The sequence below is a fragment of the Chrysoperla carnea genome, chromosome 2, assembly GCF_905475395.1.
Source record: "Chrysoperla carnea chromosome 2, inChrCarn1.1, whole genome shotgun sequence".
NCBI lineage: Eukaryota > Metazoa > Arthropoda > Insecta > Neuroptera > Chrysopidae > Chrysoperla > Chrysoperla carnea.
The window spans coordinates 60,957,649-60,979,771 of NC_058338.1; the positions used below are offsets into that span (position 1 = coordinate 60,957,649).

At 27.8% G+C, this 22,123-nt stretch overlaps 1 protein-coding gene across 2 annotated transcripts; it reads left to right on the forward strand.

Moving 5' to 3' along the window:
• The first annotated feature begins 2,004 nt into the window (after positions 1-2,004).
• LOC123291699 (kinesin-like protein Klp98A) lies at positions 2,005-17,475 on the forward strand. 2 transcript variants are annotated; one of them, XM_044872075.1, is made up of 19 exons: positions 2,005-2,161; positions 2,293-2,362; positions 4,061-4,291; positions 4,609-4,848; positions 4,905-5,048; positions 5,388-5,719; positions 6,336-6,465; positions 6,755-6,997; positions 7,144-7,836; positions 7,986-8,114; positions 8,573-8,692; positions 8,756-8,976; positions 9,713-10,267; positions 10,787-10,983; positions 11,377-11,894; positions 13,102-13,186; positions 13,256-13,431; positions 13,950-14,214; positions 17,263-17,475. In XM_044872075.1, exons 1-19 carry the CDS (start codon positions 2,115-2,117, stop codon positions 17,343-17,345), a joined length of 4,479 nt encoding a protein of 1,492 aa, XP_044728010.1. In that variant the 5' UTR covers positions 2,005-2,114; the 3' UTR covers positions 17,346-17,475. The 2 variants fall into 2 exon arrangements, with proteins under 2 accessions (XP_044728010.1, XP_044728011.1); XM_044872076.1 differs by lacking the exon at positions 17,263-17,475 and adding an exon at positions 14,361-15,293.
• Positions 17,476-22,123: the final 4,648 nt, after the last annotated feature.

Consider the following 22,123-nt stretch of genomic DNA (forward strand, 5'->3'; position numbering starts at 1 on the left):
AATATGCATTGATATTGAAAAAACTGATTGAATTATTAATTCCGAATAGTTATTGTTTCCTATTTAAATGAGTAGTAGTTCCTCTTTTGAATTGCAAATTCATACGATTTTCAATTATTCTTTAAAATATGTTTATTAAATAGGTATGCAATTGTTTTTATTGACATTTTCTTTTTAATGTGTACTTTCGTGTTAAAAATATAAACACAATCAAAACTTTATTCACAAGGCTAATAAATTACGTACAAATATTATATAATGTGAATAGCTTGACCTTATATAGAATCAAATAATTATATTTAAGTATTTCTTCAAAAGGACATTACTAGATACAGATATAGACATTACGTACCATTCACAGATAATCATTTATACCCAAAAATAAATACCTACGTTGATATGAAAATATTTCGATTAATCGTGTTTCGATAAATATAAAATATCCATCTATATTTTTACATGACCTTTCTTTGTAAAATTTTAAATTATTACAGAAACATTTACCATTTAAGGCTGTCTAGAATTTTAAGCAGGAACATTTAAATGGTAATTTTTATATACTTTCTTTAGAGCTAATTGCCTCCTTAATTCATTTAATTCCAGGTGGGCTAATAAGAAATATTCTGATGTTAAAACCGGGCTGAATCCCACCTACTCTAAGAGATTTTCGGAGCTTGAAGGCAGATTTTTGAGTGTATGGTTTGTAATTTTAATACATATTTTATGACAAGCAGTGGTGGATTTACACTAGGGGCAGTTGGGGCTAGTGCCCAGGGCGGCAAATTTTCTAGGGCGGCAAAATTTGGAATGTGAGAAAATATTTTCTATACAATATATAATTAACTAATTCTTTTAAATAAACATTTTATTTTTCAAGAAATATAATTTATGCATTATGTATCAAATCAAAATTTTGTAGATTATAATATAGGAAATTTAAGTGAAAACTATTAAAATAGTTTAATTAATTTATTTCCATAAAGGTTTGCAAAAATAAAATTTGATATTTTTATTTTCTGGAATTGATAAATTAATATAGTTTTTTTGAAGAATTAAAAATATTTTCAAATTATGTATGTCTTTTTGATAACAGAAACTTTAATTGATCAATGAATTTTCCTAAAATTGGAGAATTATCAAATAATACTAATTAATTTTAATTTAAAAGAACAGTAATAATATGTAATACATAATAAATTTTCTGCAATTAATTAGTTATTCTAATTTTTTTTAAATAAGATATCAAAACTATTAAAATAAAATTTCAGTCATAGGGCGGCATTTTCTAAAGTGCCCCAGGGCGGCAGAAATTTAAATCCGGCCCTGATGACAAGTATATTTTAGGATAAATTTATAGTCATTCTTACATCATTTGGATAAATTTCACGATTATTGGGAACATGCAACTTCTCTTTTAACATGGTAGCTTCAATGTATAGGCAGACAAACTGAATAGCATGTGTTTTTACTACAATGAATAATTGAATAATACTTTTAAGAATTTACCGTTCCAATATTTCAACTAATTTTTATTATATCTACACTCTAATCTACCTTTAAAAACTCTTATAGAAAAATTCCTACTTTTACTTTCGTTATAGATAGGATGAAATAGTTGGTAAGCAATTTGAGACATGACATTGTTTTCGGGATATAGAAACAATAATTATGAAAACTTAAAACACTCATCCATGAATTTCGAGACGAAGAGTATTTAAAAAGTTTCTATAATTGATTTTGTTCGAAATGCTTATTTTTGGAATGAAAGAATATTACAATTTTTTTTTTTACGTATTTTTGTGAACGTTTGACATTTTTTATACTACTCACTAAATTGGTTTTTTTTTGTACACATAAATCGTGATAAAAGAATATCTAGTAAAAGAGGATCACAATATATTATTAAACGTAAAGTATAATCAACTCTGTTTACAAACAAGCGTCTCAGTATATGTACGCAATACACACACATGGTTTACAAACTTCAATATGGCGTCAATGTAGTGACAGTTATATTCATAACATTATGTTGGATTGTAAAATGAAAAGTTTAATAAACAGTTATAAAAATGTATGATCATTTACGTTAATATTGTGATAAATTAAATTAAAAAATGGCATCGTTAAAAGTAGCTGTTCGTGTACGGCCCTTTAATCAAAGGTAAAAGTATTTCTTTTTTGTCTTTCATGAAAGTAATTTAGGTGATGGTCACAGATGATTAATGTCATATGTTATTATGTTTTCCTTCTTTGTATGAAATGAAATTTATCTATGTTTTCAAACATTTTCAGGGAGCGAGATATGAATGCGAAATTAATAATACAAATGGATGGTAAAAAGACTCGAGTCGTTAATGTTAAGGTAAAAATTATTTATGGTTTGTGGGTAAAAGTATTATTTTAATTTTTTGAGTTCAATAATTTTTTTATGCTTACTCATCTCAATATTTTGAGTTTGTCATTTATGGTATTTTGGTAAATTTTTGATAAAGCAATAGTTTTACCAATTCCATCTAATAATATTGTATGCATTTTTATGTTTGCATTTAATTAGAACACCTACGCAAGTTTTATTTGGTAATGAATATGTTGAAATTATAGATTAGAAGACAATAAAATATCTGTTTAAATTTAAATAAAATTATTTATTTAATTAGCAAATTGCAAATATTGAGTCATAGAATCCTATAACTAGAAATGAAATTTCCTACGCTAAAATTAACACAATTGCTGCGGGAAAATACGATGTTAAAATACAATTGCTGTGTAAACCCAGCACAAGGGATTTAACAATTCAATAAACTAATAAGTTTAGTACTTACATTCGATTAAAAGGATCATAAAGGACATTATACATTTTACAGTTAAGATTTAACAAAATTTAAAGAGAATTTGACTCAACTTATTATATTTCTCATCGTGAAATCACACACAAAGCGATAGACGAGTAATGCGATTAGAAACCGAACTATATTCATCAAAATTTTATGTAGTTCATCCGATAGGTCTTTTTTTAATCACGTGTCAATAATTTTTGGCATTCCTTGAATCTGAGATAACTTGACGCCCAAATAATAAGCGTCAAGTTATGTTAAACTCACACTACCATTAAATCAAACATGCAAACGTAATGGTGTATTCACACATAAAGCGATGGGTGACGAGCGACACGCGATTAGCAACTGAATTGTATAAAATGATCATTAACGATTGAATCATAGATTTTTCAACAGGATGTCTAGCGGTCCTTGAAAACCTGGAAATGTTCTTGAATTTTAAGTTTGTACTGGAAAACCTGGAAATGTTCTTGATTTTTTTCGCATCCCTAAACGTGTGTGTTGTTGTACTTAAAAAACGACTATGTTGCATTTTCGTCATTTTTTTAATCACGATCTAATAGAATTAATTTCGAAGCATTGGAAAGAAATCTTTTTTATCCGGTCATGTATATGTTAATACAAATTAACTGGAAATAGATTGTGCGCTCTGTAAAGTACACATTTAAAAATTAAAATAAATTAATAATTAATAATTTTTATTTAAAAAAATGTGATTAAAAAACAATATTTTCAGTCCTGGAAATCCTTGAAATGTCCTTCAATTTTACTTTCCAAATTCGCTAGACACCCTGATGAGGCGTTAAACATAATTTCATTTAATTCAGTTACTAATCGTGTGCCCCTCGTCGCCAAATGCTTAGGTTAAATCACTATAAAACACTGCACTCTTACATACACTCTAATTTTTCGTTGTTTCAAGATTTTTTTTATATGAACTTCAAAAAGCAATGCTTGAAACACTAAAATCGAAATTTTGATTGGCGCTTAATTATTCCACGATTACTTTTGAATATACCCCAATCATGACAATATTTTCGAATTAAAAAGTCTTTGTCATCTAAATCATAGTACAAACATTTTGTGATGGTTTATTTTTTTTACATTTTCCAACACACTTAAGAAAATCAGTTAATGCTGTTTTTACGTGACAAATTTTACAATTCGTGTTTTAAAAAATGGTTGATATTGCATTTAATTTAATAAAAATTTTCTCGTTTTAGCCTCCTGGAAAACGTGATAGTGATTCTTTACGTGATAGATATAAAGAATTTACATTTGATCATTCATATTGGTCATTCGATGCCGCCGATAGTCACTACGCATCGCAGGATCAAGTGTTCAGCGACTTGGGTACAGAAGTTGTTGATAGTGCGTTTGAAGGATATAATGCTTGTGTGTTCGCTTATGGTCAAACAGGCAGTGGAAAAACATTTACAATGATGGGATCTGGTGTAAGTTTATATATAGGGTATCAAAATATCGAGTTTATGCTGTCAATTTCTAACTAATTTTATTGAAAACAATGTCAGAGAGTAGAATCTTTAGATTTTTTCTAGATATTGTTCCATTTCTAAGCAAGTTTTTCATTTAAGCAGTTTTACTTCATAAAGTTTAGCAGGCTTTATTTGAAAAGTCTTTTTATAAAATCTTCTATTTGTTTCATAGAATTTATCCACTTTCATTTTCAATAGAATATCCTAACTCTCAAATATTAATATCATGTATATGAATTTCAATACTTATAATGTTGAAAAAAATATTATTTCAGGAATGTCAAGGATTGATTCCACGTATTTGTAAAAATATGTTCGCTCGAATGCATGCAAGTATCGCATCGGGAAATAACTATCGTACAGAAGTTAGTTATTTAGAAATATATAACGAACGTGTTAAGGACTTATTACAGGAAAATACTCATCATAATTTACGTGTTCGGGAACATCCTGAACGGGGAATATATGTTGAAAATTTATCTACACATCTTGTATCAGATTATTCGGATATACAGGTAAATTATTTTCTTATAATTTGTAACATTGAGTTTTATGTGATTGTTATCTCCAGGATTGTATGGTACGTGGAAATCGTCAACGAACTACTGCATCAACTAATATGAATGATGTGAGTAGCAGAAGTCATGCAATTTTTACGATTATGTTCATTCAAGCCGGAGTTTCAAATGGTGTGCCAAGTGAAACTGTATCAAAGGTAAATCATATGAAAATTTAATTAACCCTAACTAAGCATACGATCATTCTCTTCACTTATTGTTAGCAAAAAAAGGCACAACATTTCTAGAACATGGTAATGGTGCTAGGAAAGTTCTGAATTTCCTTTTTTTTTATATATTTTCCACAGTTGTAACAGTTAACTTCACGGATTTTGTTAGCTAGCCTATAAAAAAACACGTCTATTAACAAATGGAACAAAAAAATATTTCTATGTAAATTCACGTGACAATTTTAGTTTGAAAAACGGTTGTAATGAAACTTACCCATTGTGGCTATGGTTAATACGTTATACATCGAAAAATATTTTTTTTTCTAGGTACATTTAGTTGATTTAGCTGGCAGTGAACGAGCTGATGCTACTGGTGCTACAGGACAACGATTAAAAGAGGGTGCTCATATTAATAAATCACTTGTAACACTTGGATCTGTTATATCTGCATTAGCAGAATTATGTAATGATGCTAATAATATTAGTAATTCAACAAATTCAATAAATCACAAATCAAGCCGATCTGTACACATACCGTATCGTGATTCAGTTTTAACGTATTTACTTAAAGATAGTTTAGGTGGAAATTCAAAGACTATAATGATTGCTGCTATATCACCGGCTGATTGTAATTATCATGAAACACTTAGCACATTAAGGTAAACAAATTTTTTTATTTGGAAAATATCTGATAGGTAAGCAACATAGTATTATGTATGAACAATATTTTCATTTCAATCCCCATGCAACGGATATATGAGAATCGGTTATATCATTTCCACTGTTAATCTACTCTATTACTATTGCAAAAACTACTTTTCTTTTACATTAATATTTCAGTGACTTCGGTAATATTGCCATTAAATATTACTTACAATGATTATTAAACTATTGACAAGCAGTTAAAAGAATCTGCATCTCAATATTTTAAGCAGTTTATGCAAAGACGCGCGCACGCATACACAAAGCTAGTTATGGTTTTATCTGTCTTGTTCAGTTTAAAAACAGCGCAATCGCCTCCTGTGCTAATTCAGCATTATTTTTTCTATAAATATTCGTAAAAAATTTCAGGCAATAAACAAACCATTCCAATTATCAAATGAATATATTTATTGTTTCTAATTTGAATAAAAATTAAAACATAAAAAATATTGACACAAAAAAAATACTAAATCGTTAATCGTTTCTGTAAATTGCCTGAAATTGATTTCCATAGTATAATTAAAAGACTTTTGTTTTGAAAGAAAGTTTTGTTAGTTGTTTTTATTTTTCTAGGTATGCAAATCGAGCTAAAAATATTATTAACAAACCAACAATCAATGAGGATCCAAATGTAAAACTAATCAAAGAGTTACGAGATGAAATAGCAAAACTTAAGGCTCTTATTCTTAATAATAATAAAATGGTTAGTATAATTTTTGCAAACTTTAAAGGTACATGTATACTACAGCTAGAGTCAATAGTAATTCATACAGAAGAAAAAAAATTACATTCAATACATTGAGCACGGAAATAAAATATCTAGCTAGACAACTGTATGTCTAGTTAGCAAATTCTCAAAATAGATATTATTAAGCTCTAACTAGATATATTCTTTTTATAGTGTAGATATTTTTAAATAATGTTTGAATTGAGCTGTGGGATATTATATCCATCAATTCATCGATTAATTACTGTTTTCTGATTTATTTTAGGATAATCCAATACACGTAGAACCAGCCATGCTAGAACAATTACAGAAAAAACAAGCACAAGAAAAAGATTTAACTGAAAAATGGGAAGAAAAATGGCGTCAAACTCAAGTGATTTTACGTGAAGAGCGTGCTTTAGGATTACGTAAATCTGGTTTAGGTGTTGTTTTAGATTCTGATATGCCACATTTGGTTGGTATTGACGATGATTTGTTGAGTACAGGAGTCACATTGTATCATTTGAAGGTAAAATGGAACAATACAATATCTTAAAATTTCCCTTCGATTGATAAAATTAATATAATTTTTAAAGCTAATTAAAAATTTTAAATTATTGCTGAGTGCATTTTCCAAACATAGTAAATAAGCTCTAATACAAACTTTTCATATAGGAAGGAGAAACTTTAATTGGTACTGAAGATGCTCCAATTAAACAAGATATTGTGTTAAACGCTGTCGGTGTTGAAAATGAACATTGTAGTGTAGTTCTTGACAAAGGAGTTGCAACTATAATTCCAAAACAATCGGCTCAAGTTTGGGTGAATGCAGTTCTCATTGATAAACCAGCACGATTATCGCAAGGATGTATAATTGTCCTTGGACGAACTATCATGTTCCGATATAATGATCCTGTTGAAGCGGCTAAACTTCGTAAAGAAGGTAGTCGGTCACAACTAAATTTATCACGTCAATCGTTACTAAGTTGGTCAACAAATGATCTTGCTACGTCATTGGAAAATTTAAATACCGATAATCAAGTTGAATTTGAGAATTTGGAATTACAAAGAGCGACTTTGGAAAAAGAAAAAGAAAATTTTGCACGTGAACAAGCTGAACGTGAATCGGATTGGGCTGCTGAACAGCAAGCGCGACGTGAAGCGTTGGAAGCGGCACAAAAACAATTAGAATTGGAAAGACAGAAAATGGAAGAAGAATATCAATTACAACGACGTAAATTAGCTGAAGATTGGCGTAAATTAGAAGAAAAACAACAAGAAAATGAGCTTGTTCTAAAGAAAAAACAAATGGAATTAAAACGAAAACGTGATTTATTAGAATGGGAAAGAAGTGAAGCTATTGCACAAGTAAGATTTGTGAAAGTAAAATCTATATATAGTTTTTATTTGTTAAATTATTTGCAAGAAATTTTAGTTCTTTCATTTGTTTATTTATTTATGTTTTGCTATTCTTCTTTTTTCGTTTTGTTTTGTTTTATTATTAATTTTGCATGCAGGCAGAAATTGGTCAGAAACAAGTTGAACATTTGGAAAATAAGCTACATAATGAGCGACAACAATTCAACCAAGATTTAATATCTCTGTTACGTAATCTGAAAATTGAATTTTTAGATGAGAATCTGGAGGTAGGATTTTACTTTTACATTAAAAGTGTTTGGAAGTGAAATTTCTTCAGCGATAGTAAATCTTAAGAAAACTAAAGAAGTTTCATTTCAATTTGTTTGAAAATTTAATTGCGTTCATAAATAAAGAGAAATAAAGAGAGACTCAGAACACTAAAATTTTAATTCAAGTTCTTGGGTGGCTTTTTAAATTTGGTTTTTTATATATCTATTTTATTGAATAGGACTGATTTGCATATTTTTGATTTGGTAACTATTTTCAAGTAAATAACTCTTAATTTCGTTATTGTTAACAAAGGCTTATAGTATTTACCGTCTGCTCAATGACACAATAATTCGTAATTATTCCCAACCACTTAGAAGAATTTACATCTCGATTTCTTCAGAAAATTTCGATAAACCGTTACCTAAAATTATCCCTGTCTTTATTAATGTTTAAATTCAAAAAAATTAATTTTCAGAAAGTTTTATCGAAAGTACAAGAAACACCATTATCAGAAGAATCAGATTTTGTGGTGAATTTGCTTAAGAATGCTGATCATGATTCAATAGAAGCTGTGAAATATCTAGTCAATCAACATGTAAGTCAAATTGTTACGATTTTGACAAATTCAATTTCAATGACTTTTTTTTTATACCTTTAGAAAAAAGAGCTGGCTTCTTTAGAAATTAAATTACAGAATCGTATTCAAGCATTAACTGTTGAACGCAACAATATACATCGCATTGAATCTGAACTGTCCGATATTTCACAAAATCAAAATGTTGGTGCTGGTGGAGATGCTGGAGTTTTAGAAATTGACAAACAAGCGATTAATCAACGTTCAAAGGAAGAAATTCAAGAAATCACGGAAAAGAAGCAATCGTATGTATTTACAAATTCAACTATTTAATAATAAAATGAATTTTATGTATTTTAGGTTTAATAACCTGAGACAATAATTTTGATCAATATCCCAAACAAATATTTTCAATTTTATCATTACTGTTTTTGGGATTTTTCTATCGATTTAAATAACTCGATCAATCGTCAAATGAATCCAAATTTTTAATTTTTTTTCCCTTATGTGGTAATAACTCTCTTTTTTGAGTTTATCGAATTTCGAAACAAAAATTTGTATGTAATTTTTTGATTTTTTCTTAAGGGATAAAAAGTCAAGAAATTTTTGTCCTCAAATTGGATAAAACTTTAAAAGTGAAAGAAATAGGGAAGAGTAATTTGTCGAGCTTTTTTCAAGTAATTTCTTAAAAAATGGTTATCGCATGATCAAACCAACATTTGGCTAAGATATGTCGTTCTTCGGACATCGTCGAAAATCTCACACAATTTAAGGCTTTATATAGGATATACTATGGAAAATACTCGATCAATCGTGAAATAATTTGATATAAAGTGTTTTATCACATTCCGAAAATTTGCAAAAATTGGTAAACAAATTTTGCCTCCAATTTCGATAAAACTCTATATAGAGTAATTTTGATAAAAAAACATGAATATATGACCGAATTTGATGACAATTTTTTTTTTTAATGTATCCGAAACTTTTCTAGGACATTTAAAATTTTAACTAAATTAATTTTTTTTACTTTATTTGTTTTAGAATGAAATTAAATTTAAAACATGCAGCTTTACCACTTTCAAGTTCAACTGATAATTCGACTAGTATCGGTGATGATGATAAACACTTGCACTTATCTGCTCAGAGTCCAGATGAGTGTGTAAGTAATAAAATATCAACATCGAGTGAAGATTATTCAAGTCCATTAAAAACATGTGATACATTTCATACGGCTACATCTGATTGTAGTATAGTACAATCAAATATTAACACACCACTCAGTCCTGAAGACGATGATTTGTTGTTAAATCAATTACGTACAGTTATTAATGGCAATAATCGTAATAATGGTAATTTGAAACATTCGGTGCAAAATAATAATAATAATATTATGTTGATAACATCAACGATATCTCCGACTAAAATGTTAGAGAACAGTAGTAGTATACCGCAGTGCAGTGATAGTGATGATCCATCTAGTACGGATGATTATAAAGTGATGAGCACTGAAGATGGTAACTCGGCACAATCGTCAAGTTCATTTGAAAAAGTATCACCATTGGAGAATTTTCGACAACGACGCCGATTTAGTGGAAGGTATGTTTCATTTTTATCAATAACATTTTTAGGGACTCTGACAATCATCAAGATTATTATTTAACTCAATCATTTTTTATTTCGCATCCATATATCGCTTAAACTTTAATGAAGAAAAATAAAAAAATTCAAGACCACTTGATCAAAGATTATTTTAATGACTTTGAACTTCAATGTGGTTTGTTTTGCTTTAAGTGCGACTATAAAAAAAGTCAAAAATTGTTTAATTATTTAATAATGGCTGCTAACCGCCCGCTTTGCTACATGATTTCAATTTTCTTTAAATTAATTCTTTAAAAAAATCTTGCGTTAGTTTCTCAGCACATTCAGTGACTGTGTCATTTTAAACTTTTAAACACAACCAAACTATGTTATTATAATCTGAATGAATGAATGTATGTAAATCTTAAAAAAAAATTATGCTTATTTATAATTATTTTGTTGCTTTAAGAATAAGTTGGAACAATAATCCAAAGTAATCTGCATATAATTGTGTTTTTTTTTTTTTTTTAATTAAAGTACAAATTCAACTGGTCGAAAATATATTGGTGGCGAGGAGGCAGCTGTACGTGCTATGAAGCGTCTTAGTCAAAGAATGGCACGACAGAAAATGATGATATTACGAAATATTGAAACGGAATGTAGCCGTGAAGAATTGAATGAACAAATTGCTGTTTTACAAGAATTGCAACGTCAATATGTGAAATTAGAATTAGGTAAATAATTTGTTGACAAGTGAATTTTCTTTGCCATATATATATATATATATATATATATATATATATATATATATATATATATATATATTTTTTAACTTGTAACTAAAAATTATTAGGCTCAAAGAATATTGTTGTGAAAAATTGAACGCAAAAATCTATCTTATTCTAAAATGCTTGATCAAATTTAGTTTCCATAAGATGTACGCCTATGAACCCAAACATTTTTTGTATGAATCTTATTTTTTTCATTTCAATTGCGATTCATTTTTGTTTCGATCAGCCATTATTGAAATTAATAAAAATAGAAAAGAACTTTAATTCATTTTATTGCATAGAATTTTTGCACATATCGGCTTATTGAGAAAAAATACTTAAATATTTCGTTTGCAGCACTTCAAAATCAAATTCCAAATATTGAAATAATGTCTGAAGATGAAGAATATCAACCCACAAGTGTACTATCCCCTGCCAATAAACATCCATTAAGTGATGAATCCTCTCCAATTGAAAATAATTTAAACAATGATGAAGAGAATCAGTTATTTCTTGGCCACAAACAACAACAGCAACAACAACAATCATCATTTCAAAACTTTCATGCTCTTAATAATTTGTCTAGTAGTGTTCCAATTAATCAACAATGTTGTAGCAAATCGTTAAACGAACAATCTCAACAACATTCTGAATGTTGTATACCAGAACAATCACATCATCATCAACAGCGTGTTACATTAGGTAATAATGGTAAATATAACTTACATCATCATTCATCGTTACATTCAATTGAAGAGAATAAATCAACTACACGACGATATTCAACGGTTAGTTCAGATTATTCAGAAGATGAACCTGCTACAGTACATTATAATGGAAGAATGAATGGCGGTGTTATTAATTCATGTTATGTGGTATGTTAATAAATCATTTATTTTTATGTCCATCATTTAGAGACCAAACCAATTTTAACATGTATATTTCGGAGCAAAATGATTAGATCTGAATGAAATATATATAATCCGCTAGCTTGTAATTTCTAGTTTTTGAATTAATTTTCTCAAACATTTTTATTTTTCCTGAATATTTTACACGAAGGGTTGAAACGCTGAGAAAATTTATTTTTAATTTGATATGCATTTTAAGAGCGGGCTGCATTAGTATTTATAAAAGAAATTAAAAATGTAATGCAAACAATAGCTTGTTTATTTCTCTTTTAAATGTGTTTATATTGATCTTTATACGGGCTTTTAAGGCCGTGTTATTCGTTGACAGACACACTTTTCGCATTAAACTGCCGTATCTTCTCAAATAATGATCTTAAAGAAATAAACTCACTGAACTTTTTGTAATTAAAGACTTATTATCATTGTTTGTAAATGTTTTTTGTTGATAAATTAATTTTTTAGATTTATTGTTTTTTTGTAAAAATTTTGATTTGGCAGTTTTGTACGAAGTTGAATAGAAGCGAGTTTTAAAACCTTCGTTACAAAATTTTTTAGTTTTGTTTTCAAAAACATAAAGGTTTAAGCTTTCGGGTGAGTTCCAGTTTATTTCTGCAAGGTCATTATTTGAGGAGATACGGCAGTTTTATGTGAAAAGTATCTATTTTGCTTTGTCGGCGAATAACTCGGTCTTAGGAGCTCATATAAAGATCAATTTTTGCAGAGATATATCTGTTTGTTTCGAGAAAATTAAAATTTTTTTTAAGTGATCAACATTTTTGTTTTGATGGGGCCAAAAAAAACTAGTTTTTATACCATGTATATATGAAATATACATAGTATATTAAGTTTAGTCCCAAGTTTGTAAGGCTTAAAAATAATGATGCTAAGAACAAAATTTTGTCATAGGTGTTCATAAAATCACCTAATTAGTCCATTTCCGGTTGCCCGTCCGTCCGTCCGTGGACACGATAACTCAAAAACGAAAAAAGATATCGAGCTGAAATTTTTACAGCGTACTCAGGACGTAAAAACTGAGGTCAAGTTCGTAAATGAGCATCATAGGTCCATTGGGTCTTGTAAACCGTTAGAGATAGAACAAAAGTTTAAATGTAAAAAATGTTCCTTATAAAAAATTAAACAACTTTTGTTTGAAACTTTTGTTTTTTTATTTCAGAAAAATCAAATAACTGATGATGATAATTCACCTTCAACATATCCATATAGCTTAACACGATCTCTACCAACTTTTGCTGCGTATGGTAAATATTCAAATTCGGTATTTGGGAGAAAAATTAACTAAGTCAATTCAAAATATTCCTTTTTTGCAGAAATCAACGATCATATAGTTAGTGTACCAACATACGTATTACGCGGTGCAGGGACCAAAACTCATTTTGAATACGAGGTTCGTATTAATGTACAAGGTGAAAAATGGAGTATATTACGCCGTTATCGCCGATTTCGTGAATTACATTTAACAATGCGATCAAAATATGGACCAAAGGTAATTATTTTATTATTTTGAGTAAAGCTATGTGCCTTGAGTAAATATTTATTACCAGAGTGTTTTTTTGGAAAAAAAATATTTTTTTTAAATTTTGAAATTATTAATATTGAAAACTCTTTTTCTGCATTATTTGTGAGAAAGATTTTTCTCAAAGTATTATTCTGAACAACAAATTTAAGTCAAGCAATTTAGTGTAAACCATTACTCTTTATTTGCATCTTGATTCATTCACTAACACTATTCACTAATGTAAGACACTACCCACTAATACGCTGTAGTATTAGACTGTAAGTGTGAAAGCTTTTTAGTTAGTTGGCAAGCGTTTAGTAATAAAATATTTGCTACGTGACTATCGATTAATATGTCGAGTTCTGTAGCAATTTCATTAATCTGCTGTGTTTGATCAATCAATTCATTCATCAATCAAACAAAGTAAACAGCAAATGTTCACTTGTGGACTATTTGGTGAACAAATTGTTAAGAAATGTATTTTACAGATCGTTCTATCATTTCAGATTGAAGCAATACCATTTCCACCACGACAATTATTTGCGTCAACATCAGAATCATTGGCACGCGAACGTCGTACGCTGCTGGAAACTTATCTGCGTCGTTTATTAGCCGTATGTTCAACATTACCAAATTGTCCATTATATTCACCGTATGAGAATGGTTGTTCACAAAGTGCTCCTATATCTGATACAAAATTATCAGATTGTATAAATCGTATGCAATTGTTAGAGTTTTCGGCATTTTTCCGGCGCGGTATCTTTGAAAATGGTAAATATGGAACTAGTTAAAAAAACATTACTTGTTCCGTTTATTTTTATTTATTTTATTAATTTTAACAATACAACACTTTTTATAAAAACATTCCACTATTTGAGTTATGCAATTAATATTGTGATATTCAATTTGTTTTTTAGATAATTTCTCATACTAAATCAATGAGTGTGAGAGAGCACATATAAATTAAGCAATGTGTATAAGTAAGATACTATTATATAGTCTTCTAAAGCATTTCACATACATTATTTCACACACACATACATACGCTATTGAGCTTCAAGCTATATCGTATTGAAGAGTGTCATTGAAGATTGGGGATTTTGTGTCGCATACAATAATTATTACTACAAAACTGCCACTGAGCAAACCTTCAAACATATACAAGCAAGCATATAAGCAAACATATAATAGTATTTTTCTTATACACATTGCTTAATGCATGGATACTCTTTCACATTCATTGATGTATAAAAAATGATTTAAAAAACAAATTGTATAGTTGAAGTTTGACTATATTACCAAGGTCTAATTGAATCATGACCTTATGAAATTCAAACAATTATTTTAGTGAAATTTAAAAACCTAAAAATACTTCCGCCAATTGACGCTTTTCCAGAAGTTATATCATCACAACTAATAGGTATTTTGCGGTTCACCTACTCTATAATTTTTAAGGAAACTATCAAATAAACTTACAGAGTTTGTCTTTCTAATCCAGTTGATGATGTTTGCAACATAACTGATCTCACGTAAATTAGTACACAATGCATCTCCTTTTTCAGTAGTTACTAGCAGGATGAAACGTTGTTATAGCCAGCCGTAAAACATTTTTGATGATAAAATTCTGGTATAAAAGGTTATTATATTTTACGGGGCCCCGTTTCGGTATTTTAGTAATCACAGGTTGTAAATTGTGATGAATATGAATGATTTAATCTAATGAAAATAGCTCCTTCGATTATTTTAATATACATACATATTTTTCTAGAATTAAATCTGATGTTTTTGTGATAATAAATAGACATACTAATGAAATGAAATTGATTTTAAATTACCTAAATATACTTCACCCGAACTTCATAATGTATTCAAAATATGATCTTGGTAATAGCTAATTGCAACGTCGTTATTTAACGACACTAAAAATTAAATTTATTTCAAAAAAGAAAATTTTATTTTATAAATAAGTTGTGTGATGTTGACAAAGAGACATTTTTTATTACTATTAATTTATTAAAAAAAAAACTTTATAATATTGTTGATTTTTTACTTTTTAAGTTTATATATATTCGTATCTCATGAGATTTTTGTAAAATATTTTTTTTTTTAAATATTAAATATTGAATTAATAATATTGCATTAGTCCTGCTTCGAATAAGTTTTCGATTTACTAAAGTTCAAAATACGAATCATCAATCATAGTATCTCTTATGAACAACTATGAGCAGATTAGTGAAAATCAGAGCCAGTATTTTGATGTGATTCTCGGCGTCCTGATAATTAATAATTAAGAACGATAGACTTAGAGAAAATGACGCGAATATTCAATCGGGGAATCTAAGTATTAAGTGACTAATTCATAAGTCCATCGTTTTGTTTTTATTGATGGTGAAGGAAAATGTAAGAAATTATCAATATTTAATTGATATATTTTCCGATTGTTATTTCATCCTATGTAATTACAAGGCGGTTGTCGATTTTTAAGCGACTTTAGTTAATCGGTCAGTCATCATCATATTAAAGAGAATATTTTTTTCTCTTCGGCCTCCTTGCCCGTTAGCTCAAACAATATAAATTTATTTATATTATTATAATAGTGTCTACATTTTTTTGGTAGTGCAATAATAGGAACAGCTGAAAAATTCGTATTTTGACAAAAATAAGTTACGGATAAGCCGGTTAATAGTTTTATTTAGATAATTAATTATTTATTTACTATAATTCATTTAATAATGAAATAATTTTACTCGAAATAGTTTATTACTAAATACTAACAAAGCATAATTGTTTGTACATATACTTTAACTATAAAAGATACATCGACAAAAGAACTCCAGTGGATACCTTAAAAATTAAATAATTAACGAATTTTGATTGCTAACTTTAAATCAACTCCTTGTGATTCGACACTGTTATATTCCGAAGGTGACTGGACGCATTGCTCAGGTCGCGTTAGCAGCTGAACACGTTTGATGTATCTTTTTTTAATTTTTGAATAAAATTCTCATTTTTTGAAATCGTGATATTCTATTAATTTGTTAAATTAAAATGACAAAACAACTACTTGGGGAGAGGGTGCTATAATTTTGGTAGCTTTTAGAATTATGCATTAAAGCTTTTTATACAAATGATATTTTTGCGTTATGATAAAAATTCTAACCGTTTGTCATCGATTAGTGATTACTCATTTGCTTATTCGGACTAATAGTTTCAAAATAGAAACAGTAAGAAAGTTACTTTTAAAAAATTGGAAAGTGTCTTTTAATTTAACCCCTACTGTAGGGGCCCTGTCATTGTCATTGACATTGAAATCTTTAGAAACATAAATCGGCTGTAATTCACAAATCTATTATTTATATTGTTTCATGTGGATTTTTACTAAAATGAAAATTAACTCGAGTGCGAATTTTTAAACAAAGTTGCTGTTTGTGAACATTTAAAAAAGTTTCTTAGGTCACATCTGCAAAAAATTTTCATTTCAGACATTTTACAAATCATTTTTGACATATCATTTTCGTGTTTTTTAATCAATATTTTGATGTAATTTTAACACAACAAGTCAAAACTCATGCTGTTAACCCCAATTTAACTCCAAAAAACATCCCATAACAACATTTTCATTTACAAAAATCATCAATTCTGCTTTCGTTTGTGTTTCCATTTAAGCTTTTTTTTTTATAGACAGGGTTGGTAAAGGTTTCTAGTTTATTAAAAAATAATGTAATTTAAACTAAATTTCTTTCCATTTTTTTTTCAAATTTTTTTTTCATTTTATTTTTTTACAATTTGTTTTTTGTTTTTTTTGTTTGTTAATAACAGTTGTGGATTGTGTTTTGGGATTTCTTTCCATTATTTTGAACAAGGTATCAACATTATATCAAAATACTACCAGGGGATACTGAAACTAAATCGGTTTTTTTTTTGTTCATCGATCGCATTCATTAATCCAAGTGAGAATATACACGAAACATTCGAGTGTGGGGATAATGAATCGCTGGACAGCGAATATTTTTCATTGATGCAATTTGTTAATGAAATGTTGTTATATTATTAAGAGTTATTTAAAATTTCGAACGAACTAGGTCGATAAGTATTATTAACAAATTAATTTATTTTTTAGCGTTTTGTTTAATTTTTTTAAATTTTATTTAACATTCCATTAATTTTAAATTGCATTTAAAAATTACATTATTTTTTTTATTAACTGATACCTTATATTTATAAATATATTAACTTAATGCTTTAGCTATTTATTTTAAATGTAATTTGGAAGTATGTTTTATAAAATTAAGTTCCCGGCTGGAACCGGAATACTTTGTAGAACTTTGCAAATACCTTGATAATTAATAAGTTTCTCTTTTTTTTTTTAAAATAATATTTATTCGTGTTTAAGGATTTAAACTTTTAAAATGGAAAACATATTTTCTCATTACCGAGAATTATAATATCAAAAGTTTAGAGAGAGCTCTGCATAAAGCTTATCAACACTTTAGATGAATTAGAGTATAATTCTGATAAATTGACGATTAAATGCCTCAATTTTCAAAAAGTTACGAAAATCCGTTTTCCTATCACAAATCGAAGATCAAAATTAAAAAATAGGCAATAATACACGATTTCTTTCATCTGCCAGTTTTATGTGAATAAAACTGAGGGATGAAACTTTTTATTTTGACAAATATAACCTCCTGAAACCATTTATTATAGTCTTGTTTTAGACTTTGATCACTGGTTCGTTATCAAAAAATACGCTTTATGACTTCGATATGCAGGAATTTACTTACCTTCTTTTTAACTATCGATTTGCCGAAATTATATTAGAATCCATCGAGCTAGTTTTCCCGTAGGGTTTTTTCTCTTTTAATAAATAGCTAAAACATTCATTAATTTTATTTGTAGTATTTATTTTGTCATTAATTTTCTCATTACCGATATAAAATTTGACCTCATTAATTAGAATTACAACTTTAACAGACTTTCGAATCAATTAAGGCCTATTATATAATTTGCTAATTACTTAAATTATAATTATTGTGTATCGATTGATTCAGGTTAAAAATATTTGAAAGATTCAGATTAAAAACCTATCATTTGGTTATGCAACAGAGATCAGATATGCGAAAACTTCGTAAAAACACGGATTTTTTTTTATATTACATTTTTATAAACATATCTCTTTTTATCAGTCTAAAAACATATCTTTACTATTAGAAAATAATGTTTTAATTTTTTTTTTTAATTTTCGAAGCCTAGAAAATTTTTGAGAGAAATTTGTGAGATTTGAAGTTTTTGAATTTAATTCGAATCAATCGATCAACACAAGTATCAAATAAATTAAAAGAAATTATTAAAAACGATTCCAGTAGGTTATTTAAATATTGTTCAGGTATATTAAAAAAGAACCACGTGATACTGACAATGGTATAATAACAAATATCAGCAAATATTTCAATTAAAATTTAATTATAATTTACATTTTATTATTGTAATGAGTTTGTGATAAGGAACAAAACTGATGTGCAATTTTTGTTTTCAAAATTTTGGCGGGGTATAATAAAATAATAATATGGTTGCTTTTTCTTAAAATCAATAATTTGTATATTTTAAAATGTATACAGTTTTTCGAAAATGCAATAATGAAGGCTATTATTGACATAAAAAAAAAATTCTGTGACAAAAATGTATTGGTAATATTTCGAATTTCTTTTTTTTTTTATGTTAAATATCCCGAAGGTTATCAAAATTAATCATTAAAGTTGCTGTAACACGCCCTGATGATTATGATCAGGCATATTTTAACCTTCGTAATTGCATTGTAAGAAAATAATCAATAAAAACTGTTGAATTTATTAGTAAATAAAAATAATTTAAATGAATCAAAATAATAAAAAGTAAACATTAGTAAATGGTTACCAATAAATAATATATTAATTAATTATAAAAATAAAATATTGATCAATAATAATTGTAAATTATTAAACTTGAAATAAAAAAACAAAAGAATATTTGTAAATAATATGAAAAAAAAAATTATTATTAATTTTTTTTATTAGTAACTGAGCACAATTGACTGTTTATAGTGCCTAAAAGAAGTAAATGAATGTTTACGAATTCAATTATATTATTGTAAACTGAATTTTACTTGTATTATGGCTTTTATCATTAAAATATATTTCGTTAAGGAGTAATATTTCAATATTAATAAAGGCGTTAATTTATCTTTAATATTTTTTATTTATTTTTTAAAAACATTTTTTATGAATTTTCTATTTCATGAGTTTAAAAGCTGCCCGAGGTTGTAGGTCAGTATGGTGAGTATGCGAGTAAAAGTAAGATAGAAAATATTAAAAAATAAAAACTATTGTTCTAGTAGCCCTGTATTTTCAATAAAGGTTTGTATGTACCAATCTTATTTTCTCGAAAGCTAAGTAGAAATTTTTGAAGTTTTCCGTAATGAAATTAATATTAAATGTATTTTCTAAACTGGCAGCTAAGGTACTACTTTGTATAATGCAGTTGGTGTCCTATTTGAAACCTTTCAGGTGAATATAATTTATCTGTACTGGATTTTGTTTGCTGTTTCTATCTATTATTTGGATTCAATTTTTACAGAAGAGAAATTACGAATTTTTGTTTCAGTTTTCTATTGAATTTGTTAAAATTAAAAAAAAAAAAAAGATTAAATAACAAACAAAAGCAGTTGGTTATTATAATAAAAATACCTTTCTAATTATAAAATTTTCTCTTTCTTATCAGGTATGGATATGAGATGATTTTTAAACGAGTTTTCTCACTTCAAGCAAAACACCTTTTACTCGATTCGTCTTTCTAAAAACACTTTGTTGAAAAAATATCCATCTCCTTGGTTTAAAATAAGACACCTGGTACATTTAATATCTGATATACCGTAAGTTCATTCTTAAATATCTATTTTTTTAAGGCTTATGCTATAAAAGCTTTGCATTATTATTTTAAATATTTGATCTAAATTATTTTTGCATACTAATGGTACATCCACATTGTTTGGTTTATAAAAAAATTCAAATAATTCGATTGTTACATATATTTAAAAAAATTTAATAACAATTCTATTGAAGAATACCAAAATACTTAAATGTTAGCAGTGATCGATTATGGTACCATTTATATCAAAATCACCTTTCGACCAAGTAATACACATTAATCCTATTTGTATTGGATATTGCAGCTATTACATTATTTTTTACTATTTCGTTAACTGATTTTAAGGTACTCTTAAAGTTTATAACAATAGAAACAGTATTAAATTAAAAAAATTTAATATTGCAAAAGGGAGATAATTTGTGTAGTTGTACTGCATTTTTTGAAAGAAGATAATTTTGCCACTATTGTTGTTATCTTCAGGATAATTTTCAACAAAAAAAGGGTACCTATAATATTTTCTCTTTTTTTGCACAATGCTTCTGTTCCTAAATAAATGCCAGCATGCACAGTTTGACATTTCATTTTTATGCATTTAATATTATTAATGATGACGTCCATTGATGAAAATAAAGTCGTATTTTCTCCATATTTTTGTTTGGAAAACGTATGAAAAATTGTTTAGGGGTGAATGGGGGAAGTACGAACACTTAAGGGAAATTGGAAATTGTGAAAAAAGATAATTTTTGCAATAATACGTTATAGCGTTTTTAACTTTTATAAACAAAATTGGCAGGTGTGAGGCAATTACGGTTACTATATTTTTATTGTAATTAGTTTTTTAAAAAAGTCAACTCTAGTAGCTCAGCTAGTTAAGGCGTAATCAATTCCGTACACGGGATGTCTAGGGTTCACAACAAAAAATTAATGTTGTACTTAGGTGCAGTGCAAGATATATACATGAATGATGTGTATAATTTTTTATAAGAAACTCTGAGTCATGGCGGCGCACATATTAGACATTCTTATAAGAAATTCTGACCGTAAGTAATTAACAGAGTGGACACACGCAATTAACAAATAAACCGAATGAAATTATTAGTCCGAGGGAGAGCACCATTTTGTTAAATGATTAATGAATACTTAAAACTTCGTGTACCAAACTTTCTCTATACGACTTTTTTCGAAAGTGCTGCGTTTTTAAATGAGCATGCTAACGTCATATTTAAGCTATTGATCTGAAAAAACGCAGCAAGTAAATTGTCGGACACTATGACCGCTTGATAACATTAATAATTATTGAAACAATAAAATATTTTGTCCGACGATTTTGTCTACCGCCTCGAACATGCAGTACTTAAGTATTTTTGTTTTTTAATGCATACATCATTCACTTTTGCTGAATTGTTTAATAATTATTAATGTTATCATGCTCATTTAAAAATGCAGCACTTTCGAAAAAAGTCGTAGAGAGAAGGTTTGGTTGGCTCGCCAAAAGGAATCTAGTCAAAAAGTTCCAAGTATGTATTGATCATTTAGCAAAAAGAGTGCTATCCCGTGGACTATATGATTAACTATTGAAAAATCTATGGGTCATTGATAAATTCATAGATAGGTTCAGTGTACGTTTTTTTGCTAATCGCGTGTGATGAGCGACATACAGCTGTGAAATAAATTCTATGAAATTGATTGAATTATAAATTTTAAAATCATTAATTATAATTTCATAGTTCAGTTGCTAAACGGGTGTCGCTCGTCACCCATTGCTTTTTATGTGAAT